The 25972-nt window shown below is 37.0% G+C and overlaps 1 protein-coding gene across 1 annotated transcript; it reads right to left on the bottom strand.

Annotated features, from left to right (window-relative positions):
- Positions 1 to 25348, bottom strand: LOC109723869 (protein transport protein SEC31 homolog B). The gene is made up of 22 exons (XM_020252357.1): positions 24856 to 25348; positions 24603 to 24657; positions 24391 to 24513; positions 23450 to 23546; positions 23292 to 23328; positions 23092 to 23197; positions 22729 to 22786; positions 15847 to 15944; positions 15601 to 15720; positions 14122 to 14167; positions 11652 to 11773; positions 11453 to 11580; positions 10850 to 11369; positions 10550 to 10642; positions 9958 to 10143; positions 9659 to 9872; positions 9008 to 9123; positions 8707 to 8895; positions 2837 to 2959; positions 2466 to 2748; positions 1255 to 1493; positions 1 to 498 (listed from the first exon to the last, which is right to left on the bottom strand). The coding sequence occupies exons 1-22, from the start codon at positions 25167 to 25169 to the stop codon at positions 406 to 408; spliced, it is 3360 nt and encodes a 1119-aa protein (XP_020107946.1). The 5' UTR covers positions 25170 to 25348; the 3' UTR covers positions 1 to 405.

The following is a 25972-nucleotide window of genomic DNA, read 5'->3' as shown; positions in this document are numbered from 1 at the left end:
AGCAGCATGAAAACATGTTCACATAGATTTCGAACAAAGAGATCAATCTTTCTTGAGACAACCCTGCTGTTCTACAAAATAGCTTAATATCAAAACTATGGAAACAGGAAAAAAAAAAACAAAGAGAGAAAGATATAGTAGAAATTCACAGGACAGACTAAATGTTCACTTACAACAAATTTCAAAAACAATCAGCAACCCAACAAAGAGAACTGGTTCACTCAGATCATAACTAAAGACATTTTATGGCAAGGCGAGGGGTCTTCAGCAGCCCGGTGGAAGAGAATGCTGCAGACAGGTCAATGAGAACCTAATAGATAAACCCTATCAACTACTAGAAGGGAGAAACTTTCTATGCTGAAAACGCCAGGATAATGTATACAGCAGAGAGGCGGCGCTAGCAACTTATAATCTTAAGCTCTGCCTTGTCTTGATCATGCGCTTCAGTGCCGCAAGCCAGAAGTTGCACTCGTCCCAGTCACTCGTCGTCAAGAGCACCTGCCGCCAAATTTACATTGGAAGAGTAAGTTACAAGAATGTCTTGGTGAACTAGAGGTTTTAACAAAAGGAAACCTGAAGGAGAATATATATTTGCTGCAGATACATGGCATATATGGTTAGTCTAGAAACAATAGGGTACGCACATTTAATGGTTTAGCCCATGGATTGTATGAGCCAGAAAGAGCAGGAAAATGTTAAATGAATGCTGGAGGGATGCTTGTACTACAGTATTGCGGATTACACATAGAGCAGCAACAAATACTGATTACGGATATATAGAGATACATCAACTACTATTAGCCAAAACAAATCTGGCACAGCATCTATGACAAACATGGGCGAGAAACGAAATCCTAACAAAATCCTATTGAGGAAGTTTAGAATGCAAACATATATAAAAAGTAACTTGTTATATAAAGTCTAGCATAACAATGGTAACTTGGCCGTAAATATATTGTGTGCTTCACATTACATGTCCATAAGTAGCAAACTACACACAGTTTTCAAATGTCAAAAGACAAAGAATAAATAACAACATATTCCCTCCTAAAGTTTCCAGTGTTGTGTCAGAACCCACAATCTATAGGCCAATCAGTTCATTGAAGTGGAGAAGACAGAGTCAGGACGTATCGAATTTAAAAACTTAAAAAACTCTGAATACCCTTGTAGGCTTCATTTCATTCATTCAAGAATCTTGCTAACTATAATCAGTCAGAAAGCGACAGCATAAACAACAGAAATCAGTAAGCATACCTGGAGATGCATTGCAGCAGCAAAATCCCCAGCATCAAGTGCACTGCACAGCTGAATGAGCTTTGATGCAGCATTTGGAGATATGTCCCCACTGTTAAGTTTTGCAAATAATGACCCGATTTTCCTTGAATTATCCTCTATTTCACGCTTTTTAGCTGGATTAGCTTGCGGTCCACCAAGAGCTTTTGAGGTCTCATCATACAGTCTAGTCAACGTAGCAATAACAGGTCTCAGCTCAGCTGTTAAGTAGACAAGCAATTCATGTCAGTAACTTTATTTACTAAAGAAATGCTGGATAAAGAACTACATCATCTAGAGTCACAAAGTGACTAAAATACAATCATCACGACGCGCAAGGTGAAAAACTTTCCTCTTCCCAAACAGTAATCATTACATTTATAACAGCTAATACGATATTTACTCATAAATATCTTACTACAATAGTTCCTGCATAACAGCTAATACAATATCTATCAATAAATATCTCTACTACAATAGTTCCCACACTTTATTACCACTTCAATGGAATATCAAAACCTTAATACATCAGTGAGATAATAAATATTCTACACTGATCTGCAGGAATGCATACAAAAGTAATCATTAATTAAATTTGCTCCGGTCATTTTCTATGAAACAGGCTTTGATCAATATGGAGCAGTTTTGAGGGGCCTCAGCAGGAAGAAGTTCAATATCTTAAGACAAGGTTCTCTGTACCCATCCTGTCACTTTTCTCTACAGCACGCTATGTTGTTTGTCCACCTTATAACAATCTTCTGGTTGACAAAAAAGGAAAAAAATACAAGGGCAGAAATGGCGACAAATTTGCTGATAATACAACAAAGTGCTAACTACAATTTGTGTTTTATATTAGCATTTGATGACATGCTTAGATGTCCACCTTTGACAAGAACACCTCCGTGTTACAGACTAAGTGAACTTTAAGATACAATTACATAGGAAAAAAGGAGAAGCATTGAATTCCAAAGTTGCTCGCGTCTCAAGATGTCTTCACTAATGGAACTGGGGTCCACCAAGTAGATTAAAAAAAATTAAAATTAAAATTAAAAGAAGAAAAGAAAAAAAGAAAAACTCTTATGCCGTAGGTTAGTCTCAGCAGGTAACAACATTAGACAACATTATATATCACAGTAAAACACCATATGTTGAGCAAAAACAGTATGAGCCTATCTGAGCATTTGAAAAGTTACCAGCCACATTTGATGTATCTACTGTCTGCACAGTAGGTGGAGGAGCGGGAGGGGCAGCGACTGGTTGTTGCGGCGATGGCTGAGTCGGACTAGAAGGTTGTGCAGGGCTCAAGCCGGGTCTCTGAGGAAACCCTTGATTGCTAACAGGCATAAATCTAGATACTGGATTAGTTGCAACAGCTTGTGGGAACTTGTGACTAGGAACAGGTCCCGCTAGAGATGCACCAGCACTATGAGGAGCAGATACAGGTGGTCCAGGTTGGTAGGTGGCACTTGTGACTCCCTATTAGCAACATCGATAAATTACATCAACTATGAAAGGGAATAAAAAGGAAACAGCATATACAGTAGATTGCCGGTGATATACACACTGGATAAAGTTGAGCACCCAAGCTGGGTTGCTGATACTGATCCGCATTTTTGAGACTGGGCAAGCTTGAAGGGACAAAGGTTTTTACAGCAGGCTGTGGTGCAGGAGGTGGTACAAAAGTTGGCTGTTGGTAAGAAAAACACAAAATAGAAAAAAAAAAATCAATCCAAGATGTAGCAATGACAGAACAAAACAGAAACAACTACGCTGCAGCGTATTGTAGATAAACAGATAAAACTGATTGCACCATTAATAATATGAAAGAGTGCAAACAGCAGATTATCTTATGTAAACAAAGATAAGTATGCATTGTTATAAGATATAAGAACACATGCACAGAATATCCAAGTTAAAAATCAATCAACTATTTGAAGAAACTTTCTCAAGCATGTACAAGATTGATTTGTTTATTTGGACAATACTGAGTTGCACCCACCTTCCATGGCAGATTTGAACAAGACGTTATAAATTGACTAGGTGTTACGACATATTTAGTATTTTATTCTATATTAGGATATTATATATTACGATATATTTAGAGTAGGATTATATGGTATGATATATGATTATATGGTATGTAATCCTGGTTGTATTATTACTATACTAGGCATTGTTACTATAGCAGACTTATCTCTTGTACTATATAATTCATCAATAGAACCCAAGAGGGTATGCTCTTTACCCTTCTTTCATGGTATCAAAGCGGGAACCCTAATTTGGGGATATCGATGCATAGCCATCATCCACCACAAGTCTCGCCTTCTTCCATAGGTGATTTTTTCTTTTGGTATTCTATCTCTTTTTATCCTTGGGCTTTTATCTCCTCGAGGCTGCTACAGTACCAACACAACAGTACTGATACAGTACCGGCACTACAGTACCAACGCTATAGTGCCGATGCTACAGTATCATCACTACAGTAATTTCAGCCTCTATAGTTTGCTACAGTAATTTCAGACTCTTCGAATTTCTTCTTATCTCGTTGGTGCCACTTCCTGGTATTGTCTGGTTTGATCTCAAGTATCGCCAGTTCATCTCGGGTTCAACTCTGACTCACTTTTCCTCTTTCCTCTGGATTTATGATTACTTGATCATTTTTTTTCGGATTTGTCTCTCTCATGGTGGATTTTTTTTTTCTCTTGGTGGTATCATGTCTTCCTCTTCGGACCTGCCAGTGGTTAACATCAAAACTCTCATACCATTTGAACTCACGAATTCCACATCTGGTGTGGAAGCAAATCTTTTTTAATATTTTGGAGAGTTTTGGTGTTACTTCACATGTGGACGAAACTAGTACTATACCGCCTCACACTATCGAAACTTCTGATAAGAAAACAAGTGCAAATCCGGAATATCAAAATTGGAAAAAGAAAGACACCACTATACTCTCGTGGATTAATGCCACCCTTTCTCTTAGTATATTATAGATGGTCGTTTCTAGTTCTCCTAAAATTGCATATGATGCTTGGAAAACTATTGAAGCATATTTTCTTGATAAAACTGCTTCCACGACTTTCTCTCTAAAGTCCGAATTGCGAAGCATCAAGAAAGGTTCAATGAACATGAGCGATTACATGCAAAAGATTAAATCAATTGGTGATGCTCTAAGCGATTGGTGAAACCGAGTCAGACCATAACTTGGTTATGAGTCTTATGACTGTTCTTCTCAGGTAACCGGAAGAATATAGAAGTTTTGTCAGTGCCCTTAATACACATCGAAATAAGCCCACTTTTGAACAACTTCATCCACTAATAATGCAAGAGAAAACTGAAGTTCAACGTCGTACTAGTTTGACGACATCACCAACCACTTTTACTATCGACGATGCAGCTCTTTATGCAAATCGTGGACGCGGAAGTCGTGGAGGTCGTGGAGGTCGTGGAGGTAGATATCGCGGCGGTCAAGGACATCGCGGTAGATTCAATTCATATCCTGACCGTGGATCTCCTGGAGCCTATTCACATTCTCAACCTAATAATTCTCAACAATCTTATATACTCTGACTCATCAACCTTACATTCTGAATTCTGGCACACAATGTCAAATCTGCGGCAAGTTTAATCATTCTGCTCTTCAGTGCAGACAACGCTTCAATCATTCCCTTGTTGCAGATGATCTCCCTCAAACCTTTGCTGCTATGAACCTTCATGAACTTGGTGAGGAAGTGTGGTATCCAGACACTGGAGCATCTAATCATATGACCGCAACTTCTGATATTCTCTCAACTTCTAAACCTTATAAAGGGCATGAAAAAATTCTTGTTGGTAATGAAAATTTACTTGATATTACTCAAACAGGTGAAACTCAGTTGCATTCCTCCTCTAAATCCTTTGCTTTTAAAAATGCTCTTATTGTTCCTTCTATTAAGAAAAATTTACTTTCCGTATGCCAGTTCTGTCATGATAATAATTCCTTTTTTGGGTTTGACTCTTTTGGTTTTTCTGTGAAGGACAAGGAAACCGGGACGGAGCTTCTTCGATGTTCTAGTTTGGGAACATCACTTTATCCACTCTTTTCTAAAGTAGCAAGTGTCGAAAATAAGCAACCGCTAGCACTGGTCGCATCTAGGGTTAATAGTGATATTTGGCATAGACGGTTAGGCCATCCTAATTTTTCCGTTCTTTCTACATTTCTTAAAAATAATAAAATTGTCTCTGACTCTACTTTAAAATTATCTGTTTGCAATGCTTGTAATACGGGAAAACATGTTAAACTTTCGTTTAATAATTCAGAATCTCAATCTGCTTTTCCCTTTCATATTATTCATTCGGATGAATGGCAATCATCTATTCCCTCACTTTCTGGCTACAAGTATTATGTTATTTTTATTGATGATTACTCTCAGTTCTCTTGGCTTTATCTTTTAAAATCAAAATGCGAAGTTTTTGACAAATTTTTGGAGTTTAAAAGAAAGGTCGAAAACATATTCCATAGCTCGATTAAAATTTTCCAGTCCGACAATGGCACTGAATTTGTAAATGAGAAGTTTTCTACTCTTTGTTCACAAAACGGCATTATTCACAGATTTTCTTGTCCTTATACTCCTCAACAAAATGGTATTGCTGAGAGGAAGCATAAACATTTATCTAACGTTGTTAGAAGCCTACTATTTCACGCTTGCTTACCTCCTCGATTTTGGGACGAGGCTATTCAAGCTGCCGTTTTTCTTGTGAATAGAATTCCATCTCTTACTATTCTGCAAAGATGATCGCCATATGACATTCTGTATGGTTGTGCTTCTCCTGACTTGCAACTTGTTAGAATTTTTGGATGTTTATGTTATCATGATGTACGGGACATTGCTGCTCACAAGCTCTCTTTGGTCACTTCCTCATGTCTTCTCAGGACTTTCTGACAAACATAAAGGATTTCATTGTCTATATCCAAGCACCGGTAAAAGTCTTCATTTCTCGCCATGTTACATTTGTTTAACATGTTTTTCCTTACTCGTGTCTTTCTAAATTTTCTTCTTCCTCCTCTCTTTCCAACTTGCAAATGTTTCAAAATTCTCTCTAATCTGCCTTTACTGGGTAAGTCCTACCACTCTTGATGCGATCTCTGGCTTCACCTTTACACGTCCTCCTCCTGACAATGATTCACACACACCGGTTTCACGGTCTGAGAACTTATCAGTATTTCCTTCCAGCTTGAATTCTAACGCTCCACAGGTTGGTCATGAGAATGTTGCCACTGTTGTTGGTCCATCTGAACTCCGGGTCTATACCAAACGCCATGCCAGCCAGCCTGCTGCTCCTCCATCCACTATTGATGCACCACCTTCATCCGCTTGTGATGCACCATCTTCATCCGCTACTGATGTGCCACCTTCTACCTCTGATAATCCACCTCCTCAGCCTGCTACTATCTCCTTTCATTCATCCCCTGTGGTTCCATTGCCTGCCCGAACCCATTCTATGCTCACTCGCTCCATGACTAAGGATTCTACAGAATCTACTTCCTTACTCGCTTCTGCCCATTCTACTATTCTTACTGAGCCTACCTCTTTTCATGAGGCTTTTCAGGATGCAGATTGGCGTGATGTCATGGCTGAAGAATTTGATGCCTTACTGACTAATGCTACTTGGGATCTTGTTCCTCCTCCTGCGTCTGTTAATCTCATTGATTGTAAGTGGGTATACAAAGTAAAGCAGAAGGCGGATGGTTCTCTTGAGCGTCTCAAGGCTCGACTTGTTGCTCAGGGTTACGACAACGAGGTATTGATTTTGATGAGACTTTTTCTCTCGTTGTCAAGGCGACCACTATTCGTACTGTTCTCTTAGTCGCTCTCTCCTATGGATGGTCTCTTCGACAACTTGATGTGAAGAATATGTTTCTTCATGGCACTCTCTGAAGAAGTTTATAATATATGACACAACCACCAGGCTTTGTGGACCCCTCTCTTCCTCATCATGTGTGTCGTCTCCGCAAGGCAATCTATGGCCTTAAACAAGCACCTCGGGCTTGGTTTCAACAGTTCACTTCATTTCTTTCGAAAATTGGCTTTATCGATAGTACGGCGGACCCCTCGATGTTTGTTTCTCATTCCTCTTCTAGCACTCGTTCTTCTTTTATACGTTGATGATATTATTATCACCAGCAACTCCTCTTCTCTTTTGGAGGCTCTTATTGTCACCTTGCAACGTGAATTTGCTATGAAGGATCTCGGGCCGCTCTATTATTTCTTGGGCATTGAGGTTACTCCGTCTTCTTCTGGTCTTCATCTGACTTAACGTAAATATGCGCATCAACTACTTCAGCACCATGGCTTTCTTGACAGTAAGCCTGTTTCTAGTCCTCTCTCTCCGACCTCTCGCCTCCCGTCTCATGAGGGACGTCCCCTTGACGATCCCTATATCTATCGTCAGCTTGTTGGTGCTCTCCAATATTTAACCTTCACGAGACCGGATATTTCGTATGCTGTCAACACTGTTGCTCAGTATTTGCAGACGCCTCGTGAACCACATATGCAAGCCGTCAAGCATATTCTACGTTACATCCGAAGGACACTAACGTATGGTCTTTTATTTTCTTGATGTGTCAATCCTTCTTTTGTGGCTTTTGCAAATGTTGATTGGGCTGGTTGTCCCGATACACGTTGCTCTACTTTTAGGTATTGCGTTTTTCTTGGGCCCAATCTTATCTCCTGGTCCGCTAAGAAACAACCCACCATTTCTCGCTCCAGTTCTGAAGCGGAGTATCGTGCTGTGGCATACATGCTTGCTAAGACGTTTTGGCTTCGACGTTTACTCCGTGACCTTGATGTGTACTTATAGCGCTCCATCAGCATCTATTGCGATAATCTCAGCACGACTTATTTTGCGGCTAATCCGGTTCTCCATGCTCGGACGAAACATATTGAGCTTGCCTATCAGTTCCTACGTGAGAAAGACGAGTCTGGTGATTGGACTTGGTGCACATCTCTTCTGATAAGCAAATTGCTGATATTTTCACCAAGCCTGTCCCCTACTCGTTTTTCGGTGTTGCGGCTCAATCTTCGCATCCGCCCATTGGATGCTTAGCTTGCAGGGGGATGTTATGACATATTTAGTATTTTATACTATATTAGGATATTATATATTACGACATATTTAGAGTAGGATTATATGGTATGATATAGGATTATATGGTATGTAATACTGATTGTATTGTTACTATATTAGACATTGTTACTATAGTAGGCTTATCTCTTGTACTATATAATTTCATCAATAGAATCCAAGAGGGTATGCTCTTTACCCTTCTTTCACTAGGTCCTAAGATAGCAACCAAGTACAAACCAACTAAAGTTCACAGCACAAAGCTACTCACAGTACAGTACAAGGAAAAACAAGGAAGCAATTCTAGTTGGGCAGAGCTCAAGTAGGAAGAACCTGCGGGGGCTGTTGCATCTGCGAGGGGATAAACATCTGGGTGGGCTGTGCAGGTTGAAACTGCGCAGGATTGCTATATTCCTGGAACTGCTGGTCCTGTTGAACAGGTTGATATCCTCCGTAGGAGCTAAACGATTGTTGGTAGTTGTCCCCATAGGGACTACCAGGAACATTCTGCTGCTGTGGGGTCTGCAAATCATCCATGTTAGATTGCAAGAAAAAGAATCGTGCATAACAGCCAAACTATAGGCAAAATTTATTTTATAGACAGAAATTTTGAATCATGATATAAAAGCAAAACCTGATAATATTGTTGAGAGTGGTCAGCAACACCAACACTGGATTGATCTGCACCGTAAAAAGATCCAGTATGGGTTGCAGGGCTTTCGTAGGCCACACTTTTGGCTGCATATTTATCTGCAAAATATAGTTGTTAACACTTGTAGCAAGATGCAGATATTTGATAAACACATTCAAGCTATTATAGAAATCGACAGCCTTCAAAACATAGCCACTGTAGTTAACTTCTATGTCAAGCATCATATTAAGAAAATCATTTATGTTTATTTTCTCTCAAGTTAGGTTCTCTGAGAATGTGCTGCTTCCACAAGTCCTAATGATCTTATTGCTGGTCAAATTAATCGGACAGCCCTTATCACCAAAAAACAAAATAAGTATCCTACTGTAACTCGAAATTGCAGTTAGAAGTGTACAGGAGTGAGGCTGTAAGGGCCTAAGGGTTAGCCGAACAAGATGCTTTTCTAAGAGATCTTTGTTGTAACATCATTATCATGCACACATTCAGGGCAACTTTACAGATATATTTTTAGAGAAGCAAATGGTATTAGTGAAATACAGTTCTCTAAATAAATATAAATATATATCTGATATTAAAACTTTGTAACTTTTACGTAATTAACACCATATATATGATGACTTTTAGATGTCTCACCACTATCTGTTGAAAGAGCAATTCGATCTCTTAAAATTGCTAGCTCATGGGAAGATTCTTCTGATCCCAAAAGCTTCAAATACTCCATTGCAGTTGTAAGAAGCCCTTGACTAGCCAGCAATTCAGCATAGTTCTCCACGAGTTTAGACAAGGGTGTACTAAATCTCTTATGTCCTGTTGCTAGGGTAAGGATTATAGTCTTCTCCATTAAATCCTGCATAACAACAATAATATTGTTAAACAACTGGTTAAATGTCATTGTGACATATAACAATTGATATTCCAATGTTAAGAATCACCTGTAGAAGGTCAACATACGCCTTTCCTCCACTTCCCGACTTTAGGCTGCGAGACCAAATTTCTACAGTTTTCTCAATATTTCCAGCACAGATATAGCAGAGAGTTGCAGCAAGCGTATTTCCTACAGTCATAAGTCTTGAAGCGAGAGTGTCACAAAGGACAGTCCATTCCTCCCTTGGGGCGAACTGTGTAAAACATAGTGGCAAAAACACCGATTATTACTCAAACACACGGACATTATCATACATGTTCAGCGTTGATGCAGAAAATAAGCAAGCACATATGTTTAAACATTAAAACTGTTTTAGTTCACTAGCTTATTATAAATTCAGAAATATGACAACTTGCTGTACAAAAAGCTTAGAAAGGAGAAAGCATCATGACAATAGCAAATGAATAACTCAATGAATATGAAACAGGAAATGTTGTCAGAAAAACAAAGGGCAAAGGAGCAGAAAGTTTGTGAGGCATTGAAAACACATATTTGCATTCTTCCCCATACAGAATAGTCTAAAAGAATCCTCCCTGAAACACAAAAAATAGCAAAATGCAACATAGAAAATCAGTCAATTTTTGAAGTTAGAAGCTCACAGTGCAAAGAAGAGCAAGAGTTTCTTTCCATGAGCTAAGTGGCCTGGTACTGACAAGGGCCATAAGATCATTATTCACCATTGCAGAAACAACCTGAGTTTCAAAAAATTCCAGCTTGACATTGTAAGTTATGAATACAAATCTGTAACAGATACCTCAACAGAAAAGATCAGTAGCTCTAATATGATAAATTTTCTAACTAAGTCGTAGAAGAGTATCGAACTAATACCAAAGGCTAACCAACTTAAGGAATGACGGGAAAATCACATTGAAAAGAAAATCAGGACTAAAGCAGCAAACCTTTAAATAGGGTGAGATGCTATTCTTAAGATACAGATTGCGAGTGATTTCCCACAATGAGGTCCCCCCAACATGTGCAATTACCAGAGCATCAGCCATTCTATTTGCAGCAATACACTGCATCACTGCTCCTTTATAGTCTCCAATAACCAATGCCCGTTGGATACTATCATCAATGGAAGGATCAGAAGTCACCAGATGTTCTTCAGGCTCGTTCTTAATCTGCCTCCCGTTATTGGAGTCCTTTTCTTCAGTCAAGAAGCTATCATCAGAAGATGGAGGATTGTTAAAGAACTCTTCCCCATTGTCAACCGCAAACTGATCACCGGCCCCATCAGCAAGTGTACCATTATTTAAGCTAAGAGTCTCAGCAAAACTTTTACTTAGATCATCAGATGCATTCTGGGTTCCCTCCTCAGGTACATTGAAACCAAAATGAACAAGTAATTTCGTCCGAGCTGTACCCTCTTCCTCAAACATAACTTTCAAGAAGCCCCAAGTTTCTCTTTCATCCTCAGATCTGTTTAAAAGATTAAAACCACATGAGTAAATAGGAAGGTATATGCCTGAAATCCATAAGTACTCTTTACAGAGACAACATACAGAGATTCCTGTGACTTCCTATCACACAAAGCACGAAGTGAAGTTTTCTCTGCATCTCGTATCACAGCTTCAAACTCAGTTGAACGGCTAACCAAATTATGTTCAGTAACTAAGTTATGCACATAAACCTGGAAGTAGCAACAAATTAGGATATAGAAGAAAACTTCAAAAAGTGCCAGCAATGAAATACGAAGTTTACCTCGGAACTAGAATTTGGTGCACCTGGCGCTGACGGACTGGAATGAAATGAAACAAACTTGCCTCCAAAACCAAAAGACGCACCCGTCGGACATTTCAACCACTTTGGAGCTCTCAATCGTGCTAAAAAAACAGAGATGAATGTTGGTCATAAAAAACAAGTAGACTACGTAAAGGTCAGTGAATATTGCATGAAATGGAAGATAATCAAAAGAAATATGGATAAGTAACCTAAACATCAGCCTACTACAGAAAATAATATCATAACCACAAATAGCAAAAAGAGGAAGTATCGTTGTAGGATATACAGGAAACTGATAAGAAGGTATAGTAGGAAGTCGTCATTATACGTGCAGCCACTAGTGAATAACTGATTCATTGCTCACCTACACTGAAAGTTGATCCTAGTGTTCTGATACATTCATAGACTAAAATGTATTCATAAATTTATACTGTATGCCTTCGTGATTCATGAACCAATTGCACATAATATTTTTAAGACAATTCCCCAAACTTAGAAGAGTTGCAGAAAAATGGTTTAATGTAGTAGCCGGCGACAATTTTTCCAGAAAATTAAGATGATGAAAAGAAGTACTTCAGGACAATCAAAATGTAATTAAACACAGAATTTGCAATCAGGATAACGTAATAAATTTACTTATTTGGAAAGCACAGAAGATTCTGTGTAAATAAAATATAAAATTAAAGATAGTTTAGCTTTTATTTGAATTCAATGATTGCATTGGGAAATAGTAGTCTAAATTATGAAAACTAGAAGAAAATATAGGGTCTATAAAGTGCAACATTAAACCCAAAGAAACAAAGAAGATATAAATTTTCAGCATGGAGACGAGTTTCATAGTAATCTCCGATTAATCATTGATGTGTTCCCTTAAGTTTGTAAAACAAGAGTAAGTCAAACAAGAAATGTGATATCATGTTAAGTAAAGTCATATATATTTGAACATAAAGATGAATATCTGAAAAAAGAGATGTTAGCCTTTATATTCAACAGGAACAGGAAATAGATATAAAACTGGAAAATGACACAAGAATAGTTGATTAACTATTAAAAACAAATTTTCATGAAATCTAGGACAAAAATTATAAATTGAACATCAAATTACAAGAGTCCAACATCAGAAAAAAAGCCTGCTTAGTAGTTATTAAGAAGAATAATCTAAAAAGGTGCATATACACATCTAGCCTACAGTAATTAATGCAACACAAAAGAGAAAATCCATGGAAAGCATGTTATCTAGAGTTATAGTCGTGCTTCTAATCTAAATCCCATTTTTATTTGCATTATCTTTGGGAATAAGAGTCTTTTGTCTACAAAAAAAAAACAAGGCAATCTATCTAAATTGCTGACGTTCAGAAATAAAAGTTATATTGAAGTCATACTGTTGGATAGATATTCTCAATAGAAAGCCTCAAATGCTTCTCCATATTTTGGATCTATGCCAGGTGCCTATAAAGATAAGATGAGGACACGAGGTAGATCGGCAAAGCTTTACAAATTATTTATTTATATAAAACCAAATTTGGACTTGCATTTATCATGGAGATAACTGCAGTGCATGTATAAATTTTATAGATGAAATGTCCTTCAAAGTTCAAATACATCGAATTACCATCATAGTTGATGAAGTGGCTATATGCCAGGGTGATACGGACAAGCAATCAATTGTTGCTTCTGGTCCACTGAACTGCTCTACTACCTTCTGTGATCTATTAGAAAAGAGACTAGATTCTTATAGGATCTTCGATGCAGTACCAAAACTGATGTAGCACTAGAATGAACTACAAGCTATTGTTACCTGGCAATGATTAAACACTAGGCTCTCAACACAGATGCTAATGTTTTCCAATGAATAAGACGATAACGTCATCACATTCAGGTTACTTTAGACCTCTCACAAGATTTGAAAAACTACCTTCTAGAATATCAACTCATCGAGTATAATGTAATAGATATCTAAGAAGTAAAAGATTGTATTTAGAAACTTGAAGACTAAGAGAGCAAATAGAAGTAAAAATTATCAAATAAGAAAAAAAGAAAACATATCTAATTAGACTAAAGGGCTCAAAAAAAAAAAAAGAATTCGGTAGGCCCATAAAGGTATCTCAATTAGAAATTGTGTATAAATGAATTAATGCCAGCTAACTTTCTTATACTGAATTTGTCCTCCATTTGCAAACCTGTCTAGATAAAGCATCGACTACAACTTTAAATCTCTCTGCTTGTATATAGTCAGCCAGGAGGTCAAAACTCAGATTCATTATTGCGTGGACCCCGTCCAACAATCACAAATCCATGACTCAATTTGGGCATCAAAGTGATCTATAACACAAGCTTGTTACTTTTTTTCTTAAAAAATAAGTAATAAGAGGACAGCAGAAAAATCTTAGTTCACGAAGCAAATAGAACCAAAAGCAACCAATGAAATATAGTCAGCATGGCAAACTACCTGGAGCACTAAAGCCTCCCTCTCCAGCTGTATATTGGCTGCAAGCCTGTAACACAAAAAAAATATGGCCAAAAAAATAGTGAGAACAGCAAAACCGTCAATAACATAAACAAAAGCTCCAAATGCTAGTATTTTATGCAAAATTATGACGCAACAAAAGTGCAAGCTTAGCTTAAAATAACACAAATTAGTAAGCTCACGGTGGCTCTAAGACTGCCATCATACACATACTTCCTGCATCTATGAAAGAATTACACAGGGACAACTTAAATCAAATAAGATGATTATGTTTAAAGAAGAATTTTATGGAAACAAATAAATAAAATGCTATTTAGGCTAACTGTGACCTTGACTTCGTTGATTCTCACTTACTAAGAGAAAGTCCCTTTCGGAGTTCTATATCTTTAAGTTCATCAAGGATAAAGTGAGTTTGTGTTTGTTGTTGCCTTGGGCTCATAAAAGTTCCTCAAGAATGAAGTGAGTTTGTGTTTGTTGTTGCTTGGGCCCATAAAAGTTCCTCAAGGATGAAGTTTGTGTTTGTTGTCACCTTGTTATGCTGTGTATTTGTTTACCAATCATCATGAAGTTCCACTAAAACCGGAATGGTCTTAATTGTCTGCATTCAAAAAGCATTTAGCTGATGCTTCTTCAACAGCTCCTCTCATACATCGCTGAACAACTACTCACAGTCAAACAAGGCCTAAGTTTTTTATAACCGAAGGTAGTGTCATTACTGAAAATATACTAGACTACTGTTGCAGTTCAACTTAAAATTAAAAGAAGTCCTGATATGCTCTACATCAGTTCTCAAAAATAATATATATCCATTTTGAACAAGCGTCTTCCAATTTTTCTCCCAGTAGATAGTTTATCAAAAAGTGTCGTATTTGTTTGAACAAATAATATTTTAGATTCCTGTTACAAGAATCTTATCTACGTGCCAGTTTTGTAAGTCAAAATACCTTGAAATGTACTTCAAGAACTTTACTAGCATTGAATAAGATAATTAACAACTTCATCTAATTGACAATCAAGGATCACCGTGCCAGTTTGCACGGGCCTGCCAAGGCGTGCAGGTGCTGTGCTGTGCCGACATGCCGTGCAGAAGGCACACTTTGTGCTTGATGGCACGACAATCCCTGCTGACAATACAACTTTCGAAGAAGCTTTTCCAACACAGTTTCACATTGGCTATGGAAAAAAAATCAACTAACAGTGTGGGCAATCACAAAGAGATCAATTCAACTCTACAATACAGACACGATCAGTTTGTCATATTGCAAGGAAGGTCTTGACAAACAAGTACCCAAAAGATAGCAACTGTGATAAAGAAAGCAATTCATAAACATTGATCTATGGAAATCTCTCAATGCAGCCTATCACAAAAGCAAAAGTCAGATATACATGCGACTAAAACTATTATTTCAATCTTGTAATAACATTATACCTCACAAGTGAAAATATGGAACTGATTATTACCTCAATATTGTAAATCCCGATTTTCACATCAAAGGAAGACGCTGATATGACTCCTGGTATTTTTGGGTACCAGTGAACATCAAAATTCCAGTTGGTGCTTGCTGGCAGTTCAGATACAATCTGAGAAACAACAAACAAGAAACAAAGATGTCAGATCTATTTTTAGAATCAAACTATATAGTATCCTCAACAATTACATAGTAAGTCTATTAGAAAAGAACTTCACTTCAGCTATTGTTTTCATACCTCCCCATTTACTGTATCCCAGCAAATAGTTCTGTTGTCCTTAGCACATGTAAGCAAAAATGAACTGTCATAAGGGCACCATGACATGGCAATCACACCTGGTTAAAACAAGAACAGAAAAAAACAATACAAGTGTAAGATCTTCAGGCATAGAAGTTGACAGGCATGTACAATTAGATAATTGGGGAAAAAGTATGAAAGCATCCAAATAGCTTACAGTAGCTATCAAGAAAGGAAAGCAACATTTTAAAGGAAAAGCCGTCCATAAACATAAGGTATATAAAGAGTTGATGCCACTTTTGCCAAGCATTTGCTTCCGCTTTCAACTACAACCATCCTAGTGGATGGTTCGGCAAACAGAGAATTCTAGAGTTTCTACTCTGGCGGGAAGTCGAAATGGGAGTCTAAACTAAGAAAGTAGTAGATCCAAATTGCAGCTTTTATTCTGGCTACAGAGAGCAGCAATTGAGTGGATTTAATATATCAAACAACACTTCATTAAAAAAAAAACACCACACCCTTCGGTGGTGCGAGGTAGGCCATCAGAGAACAAAGATGAAGGTACCATCCATCCACTAACAGATTCTACACATAAGTAATGTTCTAAAAAGCGGGCTATGCAGCTGCATATGCGACTGCATATGCAGTTTGGACCATAAATGGCACCGCATATGTAGTATGTGCTGCAATATGCGGTCGGACCACATATGCAACCCATATGCGGCTGCAACAGCGGCCACATATGCGGCAGTACTTAGAAAAGCCCAAAGCGCAACTAGGCGCAAGGGGCTGTTAGAGCCAGGCGAAAGGCGCAGGTGCGCGCCTTAGAGAGGTAAGTCGCTCACTTCCATTAAATATTGAAATAAACAAGAAGCTCTTTACTATACTAACAATAATTAAGTGGTACTAAATACTCTTTAACACCATATTATCACAACAAAAATTCTATAACTAACCAAATAATCATGTTTTCGGAAGGAAAAGATGAAGAGAAGAATAGAAACCAAACAACATATATGATAATGTTAAAAAACAAAATAACACACGTAAAAGTAAAGAACAAAATACCTTTTTGTCTCCAAAAAAAGACTAGCATAAAGATAACTAGTAATTCACAAACATATAGGAAACTTTGATGTCAAAAACATATACTTATAAGCACAAGATCATAAAAAAGGAACATGCATAAAAATTTAAGGGTTTCAGATCCGAGGTGAGGGAAGAAGCAGAAGGGGGAGAATGGAAGAGCAGAGATGCAAGATAGAGAGCGGCAGGAAGCAGGGAGCGAAGAGAGCGAGATGCAGCGGAGATGAGCAATTTTAAGGTTTCAGATCATATTAGTTTAGGGTTTTGATTTTTCTTAGTTGTTTAAACACATTAGACCAATAAATATATGGATCCAAATCCATTAGAGCCATATACATCTAGATCCAAACCCGGCAGGATTCATATACATCTAGATCCAAATCCATTGAGCGCGCCTTGCTCCCAGCTCTAGGCGCGTGCCTAGGCAATGTCACGCGCTTATCACTGATATGCAGTAACTTTTTTTTCCTTGGGATTGAAATATAGTGTTGAGTATGATTAATAATTACACATATACATATGACTATTTTAACATGATTTAATTAATAATAATGCATATAAATGCAATTATCTTAATATAAATATAACCTAACTATCTCTTCTGATTTTAATAGGTGTTATTCCTAATATATCTAATAGTTATGTTTATAAATATTGGTGAATAATTTTGTAGTTGTTAGATATTATTATACTAGATTTTTCTTAAGTGTTAGCCTGTTACAGTGTTTGAAAAGGCGCGAGGCGCAAAAAGGCGCAAGACTCTCCTGGAGCCTAGGCGCGAGGCGCACTGCGAGACGCGCGCCTCAAGAAGGCGAGACGCACAGTAATTTAATTTGATATTCTACGTTAAAAAACTCCAAAATAACTATACAAAACTAAAATAACTATAAAAAAGCAAAGAAAACACATGCACATAGGTTCTCAAGTTAAAAAAAATATATTTCGACTTTCAACTTAAAAGTGATTGTGGTGCCAATGTTTTCATTTGGCTTCAAGAAGGAGAAGAGGGCGGTAAAAGGAGAGAGTGGTAGGAGGAGAGGGCGATAGATTGATTTCATTAGGGTTTTTTTAGGTTTCTTTTAGATTCTTTTACTAATCTTATCGGGCTAAAACATAAAATTTATATCTGAAACCCAATAACCCAAAAACTTTAATCCAAAATTCAAAAAATATTAAATATGCCGAGGCGTGAGCCTTATGTGCGGCTCGCGCCTCGCCTGAGGCGCGTGCCTCAACAATAGCGCCTCGCCTCGCTATTGCTGAGGCGCGGAGGCCCGCGCCTCGCGCCTAGGCTCTGAGGCGCGCGCCTCAGGCGCGCCTTTTCAAACACTGGCCTGTTATATGATGGGAATGATAATTTATTGAAAAATTATAATATTCGTAGCCGTTTAGCATACTTCTTTTTAGAACATTGATTTTTAGTTTGACATTTTTTATGATTTTCCATCGAAATTCTATTTATTTCTCTATTTGATAATTAAGAGTAAATTGATAATTGTTAGTTGAGTGATACATGTGTGCATTTGAGGTCCTTCACTTGAAATTAATTATTTTAGTTTGTGAATTCTGAATTATTACTATAGCTATTTAGCTTTGTTAGGAAGCATTTACATATATCTTTAATACCTATAAATATTTTTTAAATATTTTCATAGCTGGACAGCATATACGTTCGCATATCTACCGCATATGTGCTATGCGGTGGATAACTGCATGTGCGATATGCGGTAGATAACCACATGGATACCACATAATGCATTTTTGAAAATTGCTCATAAGTGAAGAATGGACACATTGACATAGAAAGCAGGTAGTTTTATGGTTTCATGAAACAAATGGTAATAAATCAGGAGTGGAGGATTATAAGATGATAAAACATAGACTCTTTGAGGATACAAACAGATGCTCACTAAGGGCCTTCTAGGTATCTGCTCACAAAAGACCTTCTAGGTAGAACTTCCCCTAAATCAAATCCAGCTCAAGCTAATTTAACAAGTCAATTTATAAACTAAGCTAAGATCGGAGTTAAGAACTTTAACTTAGGGCATGTTTGGTTGTCTGAAAGTGGCAAAAGTGAAAAAAGTCACTTTTGCAAAAACAATGTTTACAAAAGTGACTTTTCAGTTCGATTGTTTGGTTGGCCATAAAGTGAAACATGAAAACTATAGTTTTGTAATTTTAATTCTTTAATTATATTTAAAAAGGTGAAAATATAAACAAACAACTTATACTCGTAATTTAAATTAAAAATTTTAAATTAGAATTCAAAATTTCTATTTTAAAATTTAAATTTAAACTTAAACTGAGTTAAATTTACAATTAAAATTTAAGACAAATTAAATTTATAATTTGAATTTAAAGTTTAAGTAAAAACTCATAACTGAAATTAAATTCTAAAATAAAAGTTCAACATATAAATTAGAACATTTATTCAAATTTGAATTCATAATTTAAATTTATAATTTGAATCTTATTTTAATTTACTTTTTAATCTCAAAATTTTGAATTCAAATATGAATTCACAATTTGAATTAATATTTAAATTAAAATTAAAATTTGAGTTTAATTCACAATTCAAACTGAACATTTGAATTCATAATTCGAATTTAAAGTTCAAATTGAAACTCATTATTGAAATTAAATATAAATAGCACATTTGAATTTGAATTTGAATTACGACTTAAAAATACAAATTTTAAATTCAAATTTTAGTCAATAATTTGAATTTATAGTTAGATCAATTTGAATTCAAAGTTCAATTGAAGTTCTTAGCTAAAAATAATTTGAATAAAATTTAAATTTAAATTCTAGAATTCAAATTTAAATAAAAATAAATATTTAAATATTTAAATTTAAATATAAAGTCACNTTTAAATGAAAATAAAGATTTTAAATTTTAAATTTAAATATAAAGTCACAAATTTGAATTTAAAAATTTTATGTTGAATTTGAATTTACAAACAAAATTCAGAATGTGATCTAAATTTAAATTCTAGAATTCAAATTTAAATAAAAATAAAAATTTAAATATAAAGTCACAAATTTGAATTTTAAAATTTTTTGTTGAATTTGAATTTACAAATAAAATTCAGAATGTGATCATGATTTTAATTCAAATTTAAAGTGAAATTCGACTTTAAAAATAAATTTAAAGATTAAAGTTAAGACCAAATATACCCTCTTAGCTAAACTCTCCATTTTCGATGACTTCCAAATTTTTTGAGCCGAAGTCAAAAAAGTAAAATTTAGTTATAATTCACTTTATCGGCCCACTTTTGTAAAATGACTTTCATATTCACTCCCGCAAATCAAACAACCAATAACATGTCACTTTTCAAAAGTGCTACGTTCGGTGCTTCACTTTCGGCCAACCAAATATGCCCTTAACGAAAAAGTAGGGTTGAGTTGTCATTTATGAGTTAGTCATTTAACTTAAATGACTCTTGGGAAGGTTAAACTATATGTTTTAGACTTAAATCAACTATACTCAATCATATAAACCCTTCTATTTTCCTAAACAATTCTTACCAAAGCAGCCAATGATTTTACGTCACCAGGGATATTTTCCAACCCAATCACTTCATTCATTACAATTTGCTTCGGCAAACATAATTATACACACTTTATCTTTTCTCAACATTACATAATCTACCAGCAGCATCAACAAGAGTGTCAAAAAGGTAACACTATGCTGCTTAATGATGAATTTCCAATTATCTAGAAATAGGAAAGGTAGATATTTTCCAGCTTTATCCTATAAAGCTAGCTCGATAAGTCCAATGTTGTACTTTCTCCCTATCATTATCTTCACACCTTATAGCTTCCATTTTAATTTTGATTCAATACCTTCAACCAAGGTTTAAAGTGTCGTGGCAAGGGAGCGTGCCGCTGTCTGCCTGGCACGATACGGCACCGACACACTTCCGTACCGACATATGATACGCTTGCGTGCCGATGGATACACATGACCTCCGACTAGCACGCTTTGGCACGAACTTATTTCAGTTTTTTTTATTCCAATAAGCTCTTATAATGTTATTTTGAAAGATTTAATCAAAGAATTATGAATATTTGCTATGTATAGCATATTATACTCATCAATTAACATATTTATAACCTTTTTTGTATGTAAAATACAACTATACCTGATGCAGAATAAAAATTTTTATAGGTTAGAATTTTTAAAATACAAAGACATTTTTTTTCTTTCTTTCTTTTGACAATATTACAGTCTTTCTTTTATAAAATACAAAAAAATAATTTTTAATATTACTTTAAAAATTATTTTAAAAAGTATTTGAAAAAAATATTTTTAAATTAAATATTTCAAAAAATGAGTAGATCTATCAAAAAAATTAAGCGATAAATTATATGACAAATAAATTAAATAAATTTAAGTATCAATTGATTTAATTTAACTTTTAATTTTATCAGTACTTTTCAATCTTCTAAAGCAAAAATAAAATTTTATATTTGATGTGCCTCAAAATTTGTTTATTGAGTTCAATTTTGCTCCTCTAATTTGGCAAAAGTTTCGTGGTGTGACCAATTTTGATAAAATAATTTGTAAAGAAAAAATAAATGTCTGTGGTGGAAACGGACGGCCCGAGCTCATAACTCACCACCAACATCCGAGGGCGGTGCGAGGGGCAAAGTCCCCCGCGGTATGGATCGAATATGTAAATTAAAAATTTGCTCGTATATTGATAAACAAGAAAAATTAAATTATAATATTTTTGACTTGCCTAACAAGTAGATCTTCGATTTGCAATGTCTTTGGGGGGAGTATGGGGTACCCAGAATGCTTCGGATACCCAAAAAAATAAAACAAAAAGAAAAAAAATAAAAAACAAAAAAAAGCAAAAAAAAGGAACCAGTTGTGCCGGCACGGCACTGTGCTTCGGCGCACTGTGCTTCGGCACACTGCGTCGAGTCGCTCTGCCTCGTGCAGGCACGCCCCGTGCCGTACGGCACGGGGCGGCACTTTGATCCTTGCCTTCAACAAGTTTTGCCTTCAACAAGTAAGTTTCTCACGCAATTTGCTACTGTCCTAGGAAATACAGTGAATTTCCTTCAACACTCAACGAAGAAGCAGGCTCTTAAAGACTGCTTCAATTTACCAGCTTCTAAACCTTAAGCTTTGGGTAAGATTTGCTAACCCATAAAACTAACTCTATGTAATGTCCAAACAATGAAAAAGCGATACTTAGATCTAAGTCCTAAACAATGTATCACCTTATTCCTGCATTTGTCCTCCCGAACCTATCACTTGACCTGGTACTTGATTTACTTGTGCTAACACGGCATCAATATTAGCCTGAATTTGAATTAAAGAAAAGCATTTGTGAATTTATCTTGTAGCCCAAAGACGATAATTAAATTTATCGATAAAAGCTTGAATTTATTAATTCTTCTACTAATATTGCTGAATTCACTTTTAAGTTCTTGCCTTTGCAACTTCGATTGCAACATAATACAGCAGGCTTGTGGTGATTGTTTCTCATAGGGATTTTTCATAGGGATTTTCAGTCTAAGAATGGCCAAAATTTACTCGAACACAAGTTAAAATTCTTTTCAAATATGTGTATTCTAGTGAGGCGGTGAGAGTACAACAGGCAACAAGCACAAAATATGTACATGTTCCCAAATGAAAGAATGGTCAGAAAAGGTCATGTTAGTAGCGACTAGCGACTAGCAAGTTCAGAACATATTAAACCTCACATCCACCAAAAGCGGCTGAAAAGCAAAAACAGTTGCCATCCACCCATTATAAGTAAGAGTGTTTAGAAAACAAACCTTTTGTATGGCCCACAAATTCTCTTAAAGGTGATATTGTTTTCCTAACATCCCAAACCTGTGATAACAGATGAAAGTAATCAACTTAGCGATAACTGTAGACATTAAATGACTAATCCTTTGCTAAAGGTTCAATTGGAATTTCCAAAGCCCTCAAATAGTAAACTGGCCCACATATCCCGGTTTAATTATTTCAAAAAATTATAGTTATCATTGCTCAAAAGAAAGCAAACAACTGAGCCATTAAAGTTTTTAGTAAAAATGTTAATGTTGACAAATTGCAGATGAAGATCTTGTACAGCGAGAATATTAAAGGATGAAAAACTATGAAGCACTACTCTCAAAGAAGGCACGAAGCATTACTCTTAGAGAAGGCGAACTGTCATCATCAGATGCAATAATTAGTTGTGTGGAAATATCAGGATTCCATTGCAGAACAGAACATCTCCTTCTATTCGAGTCTGAAAAGCTGGTAGACAGAAAATAGCTCAACATTAGTCATCAGCATTAAGGACTTAAATGAAAGTAACAAAAACAGTGTACACAGTAAGCATAGAACTTGCCTCGTCACAGGTTTCTGTTGTCTTAAATCCCAAACAACTGCAAATTCAAATTCAAAGAATTGAAAGAGGGAAGAAATATTGTAAAAGACGCCTCTTCATCTGAATGAGAATATGAGGAGACAGAAAAGGATGATTAAAAAAGGAAAGGCATCCCTCACCAGTCATCCCATTGTAAGAAGTGGATGCAAGTATGTGCTGGAACTTGGGATTCCAAGATACAAAAGAGACTTCCGTCTGAGAACCGGAGCCAACACTCTGCATAAAAAAAAAACCCAAGATTAAAAAAAAATAACTACCTAAAGAAAATTTCCCAAAATATGAATTTTGATAAATAAGATTATCCATCAATAAATGATAAAACAGACAAAGCAAATCATGCACAGAGACGAAGAGTTTATCTACACATACAGTGATCAATAGACAATAGTCTTGCATTAATCAAAATTTTGCAATGATGATGGGTACAACAGCACTTGTCAGCTATGCACACACTTTTCATGATGGAATGCCACATGCCAATGAATCAAAACACATGAATAGGTTTGTACTGAATGTATGAGCAGCCTACTAACACACCAGTGTGCTTCGACAAGTAACTCAGTAGTCACCGATAACAGATCAGATAATAAAACATTGTTGTAAAATTATTTATAACTTGACTATTTTTCGAACCTTATTAGAGTTGTTTTATTAATTGCTAATTTCACAGCCGAAGATATTAGTGGTGGAGTACACACTCTAAAGTACACCTCAATTAAAGAGCCCTTGCTGTCCCACGCACTAGCTTTTACAGTGCAGATCAGATCTAGCATTTGTGTTGGGAAATACAAAGAAGAATCGCTAATCGCTAATATATATTAATTACAAGTTAAAAATGGCAAAGTTTCCTTAGAGTTTTGTGGTTAATTCTTAGCTCATGTTGGCAGATGCCTTGTTCACATGCCCATCAGATTTCCCAGTTATGAGCCACGCCATGCTTAAGTTGTATACAAAGGCACTAAGAACTGAACAATTCTTACATGTGAGCGTACACTTGCTATTGACAACCACGTATGTCGATTACTGAGTGCTAGATCATGCAAATTACTCGTAAACATACCTTGAGGGAAGGAAAGAGATTTGGTTCAGGAGGATTTGCCAGATCCCAGATGCAAAGCTCCCCTTCATCAGCCCCCGAGGCGAGCAAGTTCGGCGAAAGCACGCTGAACTCCAAACCCCTCACCTGCAGAACCCCAATAAAACGCATAAAGGAAGACCAAAACTAAACTGACTTAGCACACAGTCATCTGATTCGATGGGTATCGTCGCTACCGGTCCGGTGTGCTTCTCCAGCCGTGCGACAAAAGCACCTTCTTGATCCTGTGAACTGCAAATGAATTGTACCTTTTTAAGATCACCGAATATCAGTGCATCAAGAAACATCATAATTTGCGGGCAGAAAACTCAGATCTCAGTTACAACCGATGTTCTGCAACAGATCGAGTAGATCGATCCGTCGGAACTGCGAAACCTGGCGTCATATCCGGCGGCGGTAGTGACCTACAGGCGGTGGGTCAGAAAGTACCTGATAAGCTTGAGCGGATTCCAGAGGCCGATGCTGCCGTCGCCGAGGCCGCCGGCGACGAGGCCGAGGGAGTAGTCGGCGGAGGCGGCGGGCTTGGACCAGGAGAGGCGGTTGAAGCGCTCGGCGCTGGGGCAGGAGGCGACGAGGGGGAGATCGAGGGCGTCGGACTGGAAGTCGAGCTTGAAGATCTCGAGGTTGGCGGAGGAGCTGAAGGACAGATCGACCGCCCCCGCCATCGTGCCCGCCGCCAGGTACGGCGCGTCCGGCGCGAACGCCGCCAGCGCCGACCGCTGTGCGCTCTTGATGCACGCCATCGGCAGATCCCGATCCCAGATCTAGGGTTTCTTCGATCCGTACACGGCTTTCGCAACGGAGGAGATGGGGCTGTCGATCGCGAGAGGAGAGAGTTGGACGAAAATGACTCGCCCTGGCTGTTGCTATAGAGTATAGAGTATGGGTGGATTGAATCGGCCTGCGGTGCTCTGCGTTTTCTCTCTGCCCCCCCTACGGACACACTCTAATACGAGTCCTGAGTTCGGTTACGAACGGGTGCGGCGCTGCCTCATTTGGCTTTCTGGGGCTGATGCGTCATCGTGGCCGCTGACGTCCTTAGGGTCGCCATTGGGCGGTGGCGATCTCGCGTTGGACAATTAATACAAAAATAAAAATAATAATAATAATATATGGTAACTAGTATAGTGAAGCATGAGATACGGCACGTCGATAATAAAAAAATATTAATAAGTTATAGTTTTACGAATTTTTTAAACAAATACATAAGGTGAGTTATAGGAAGCAATAGCGCGTTATTTAGACAATAGGATGAGAAAATTTTCACATCAATATCAGAACAGAACCGACCATCAGCATTTACGCCATTCTATATCTCGAGAGAGGTAAGAAAACTCGCACGTAGATATTGCGTAGCAACTGATGAGAGCTGACGTCGATATTAATAGATGAAACCATCTCTGCGGTCAAATGCAAGTTGCCGAAAATTACATGGCGGGCGTATGTTTTAGTATAATCGTATGTTTTAGCTTAGTTAATAGACACATAGTTTTATCAAATAATGCATATTAGTGTAGTTACCCGCGTAATGCAGCGGATAGATATT

This window comes from Ananas comosus, linkage group 18, assembly GCF_001540865.1.
Source record: "Ananas comosus cultivar F153 linkage group 18, ASM154086v1, whole genome shotgun sequence".
Taxonomy (NCBI): Eukaryota; Viridiplantae; Streptophyta; class Magnoliopsida; order Poales; family Bromeliaceae; genus Ananas; species Ananas comosus.
The sequence above is the reverse complement of the archived record's forward strand: the minus strand, read 5'-3'. Positions and strand labels throughout refer to the sequence as shown.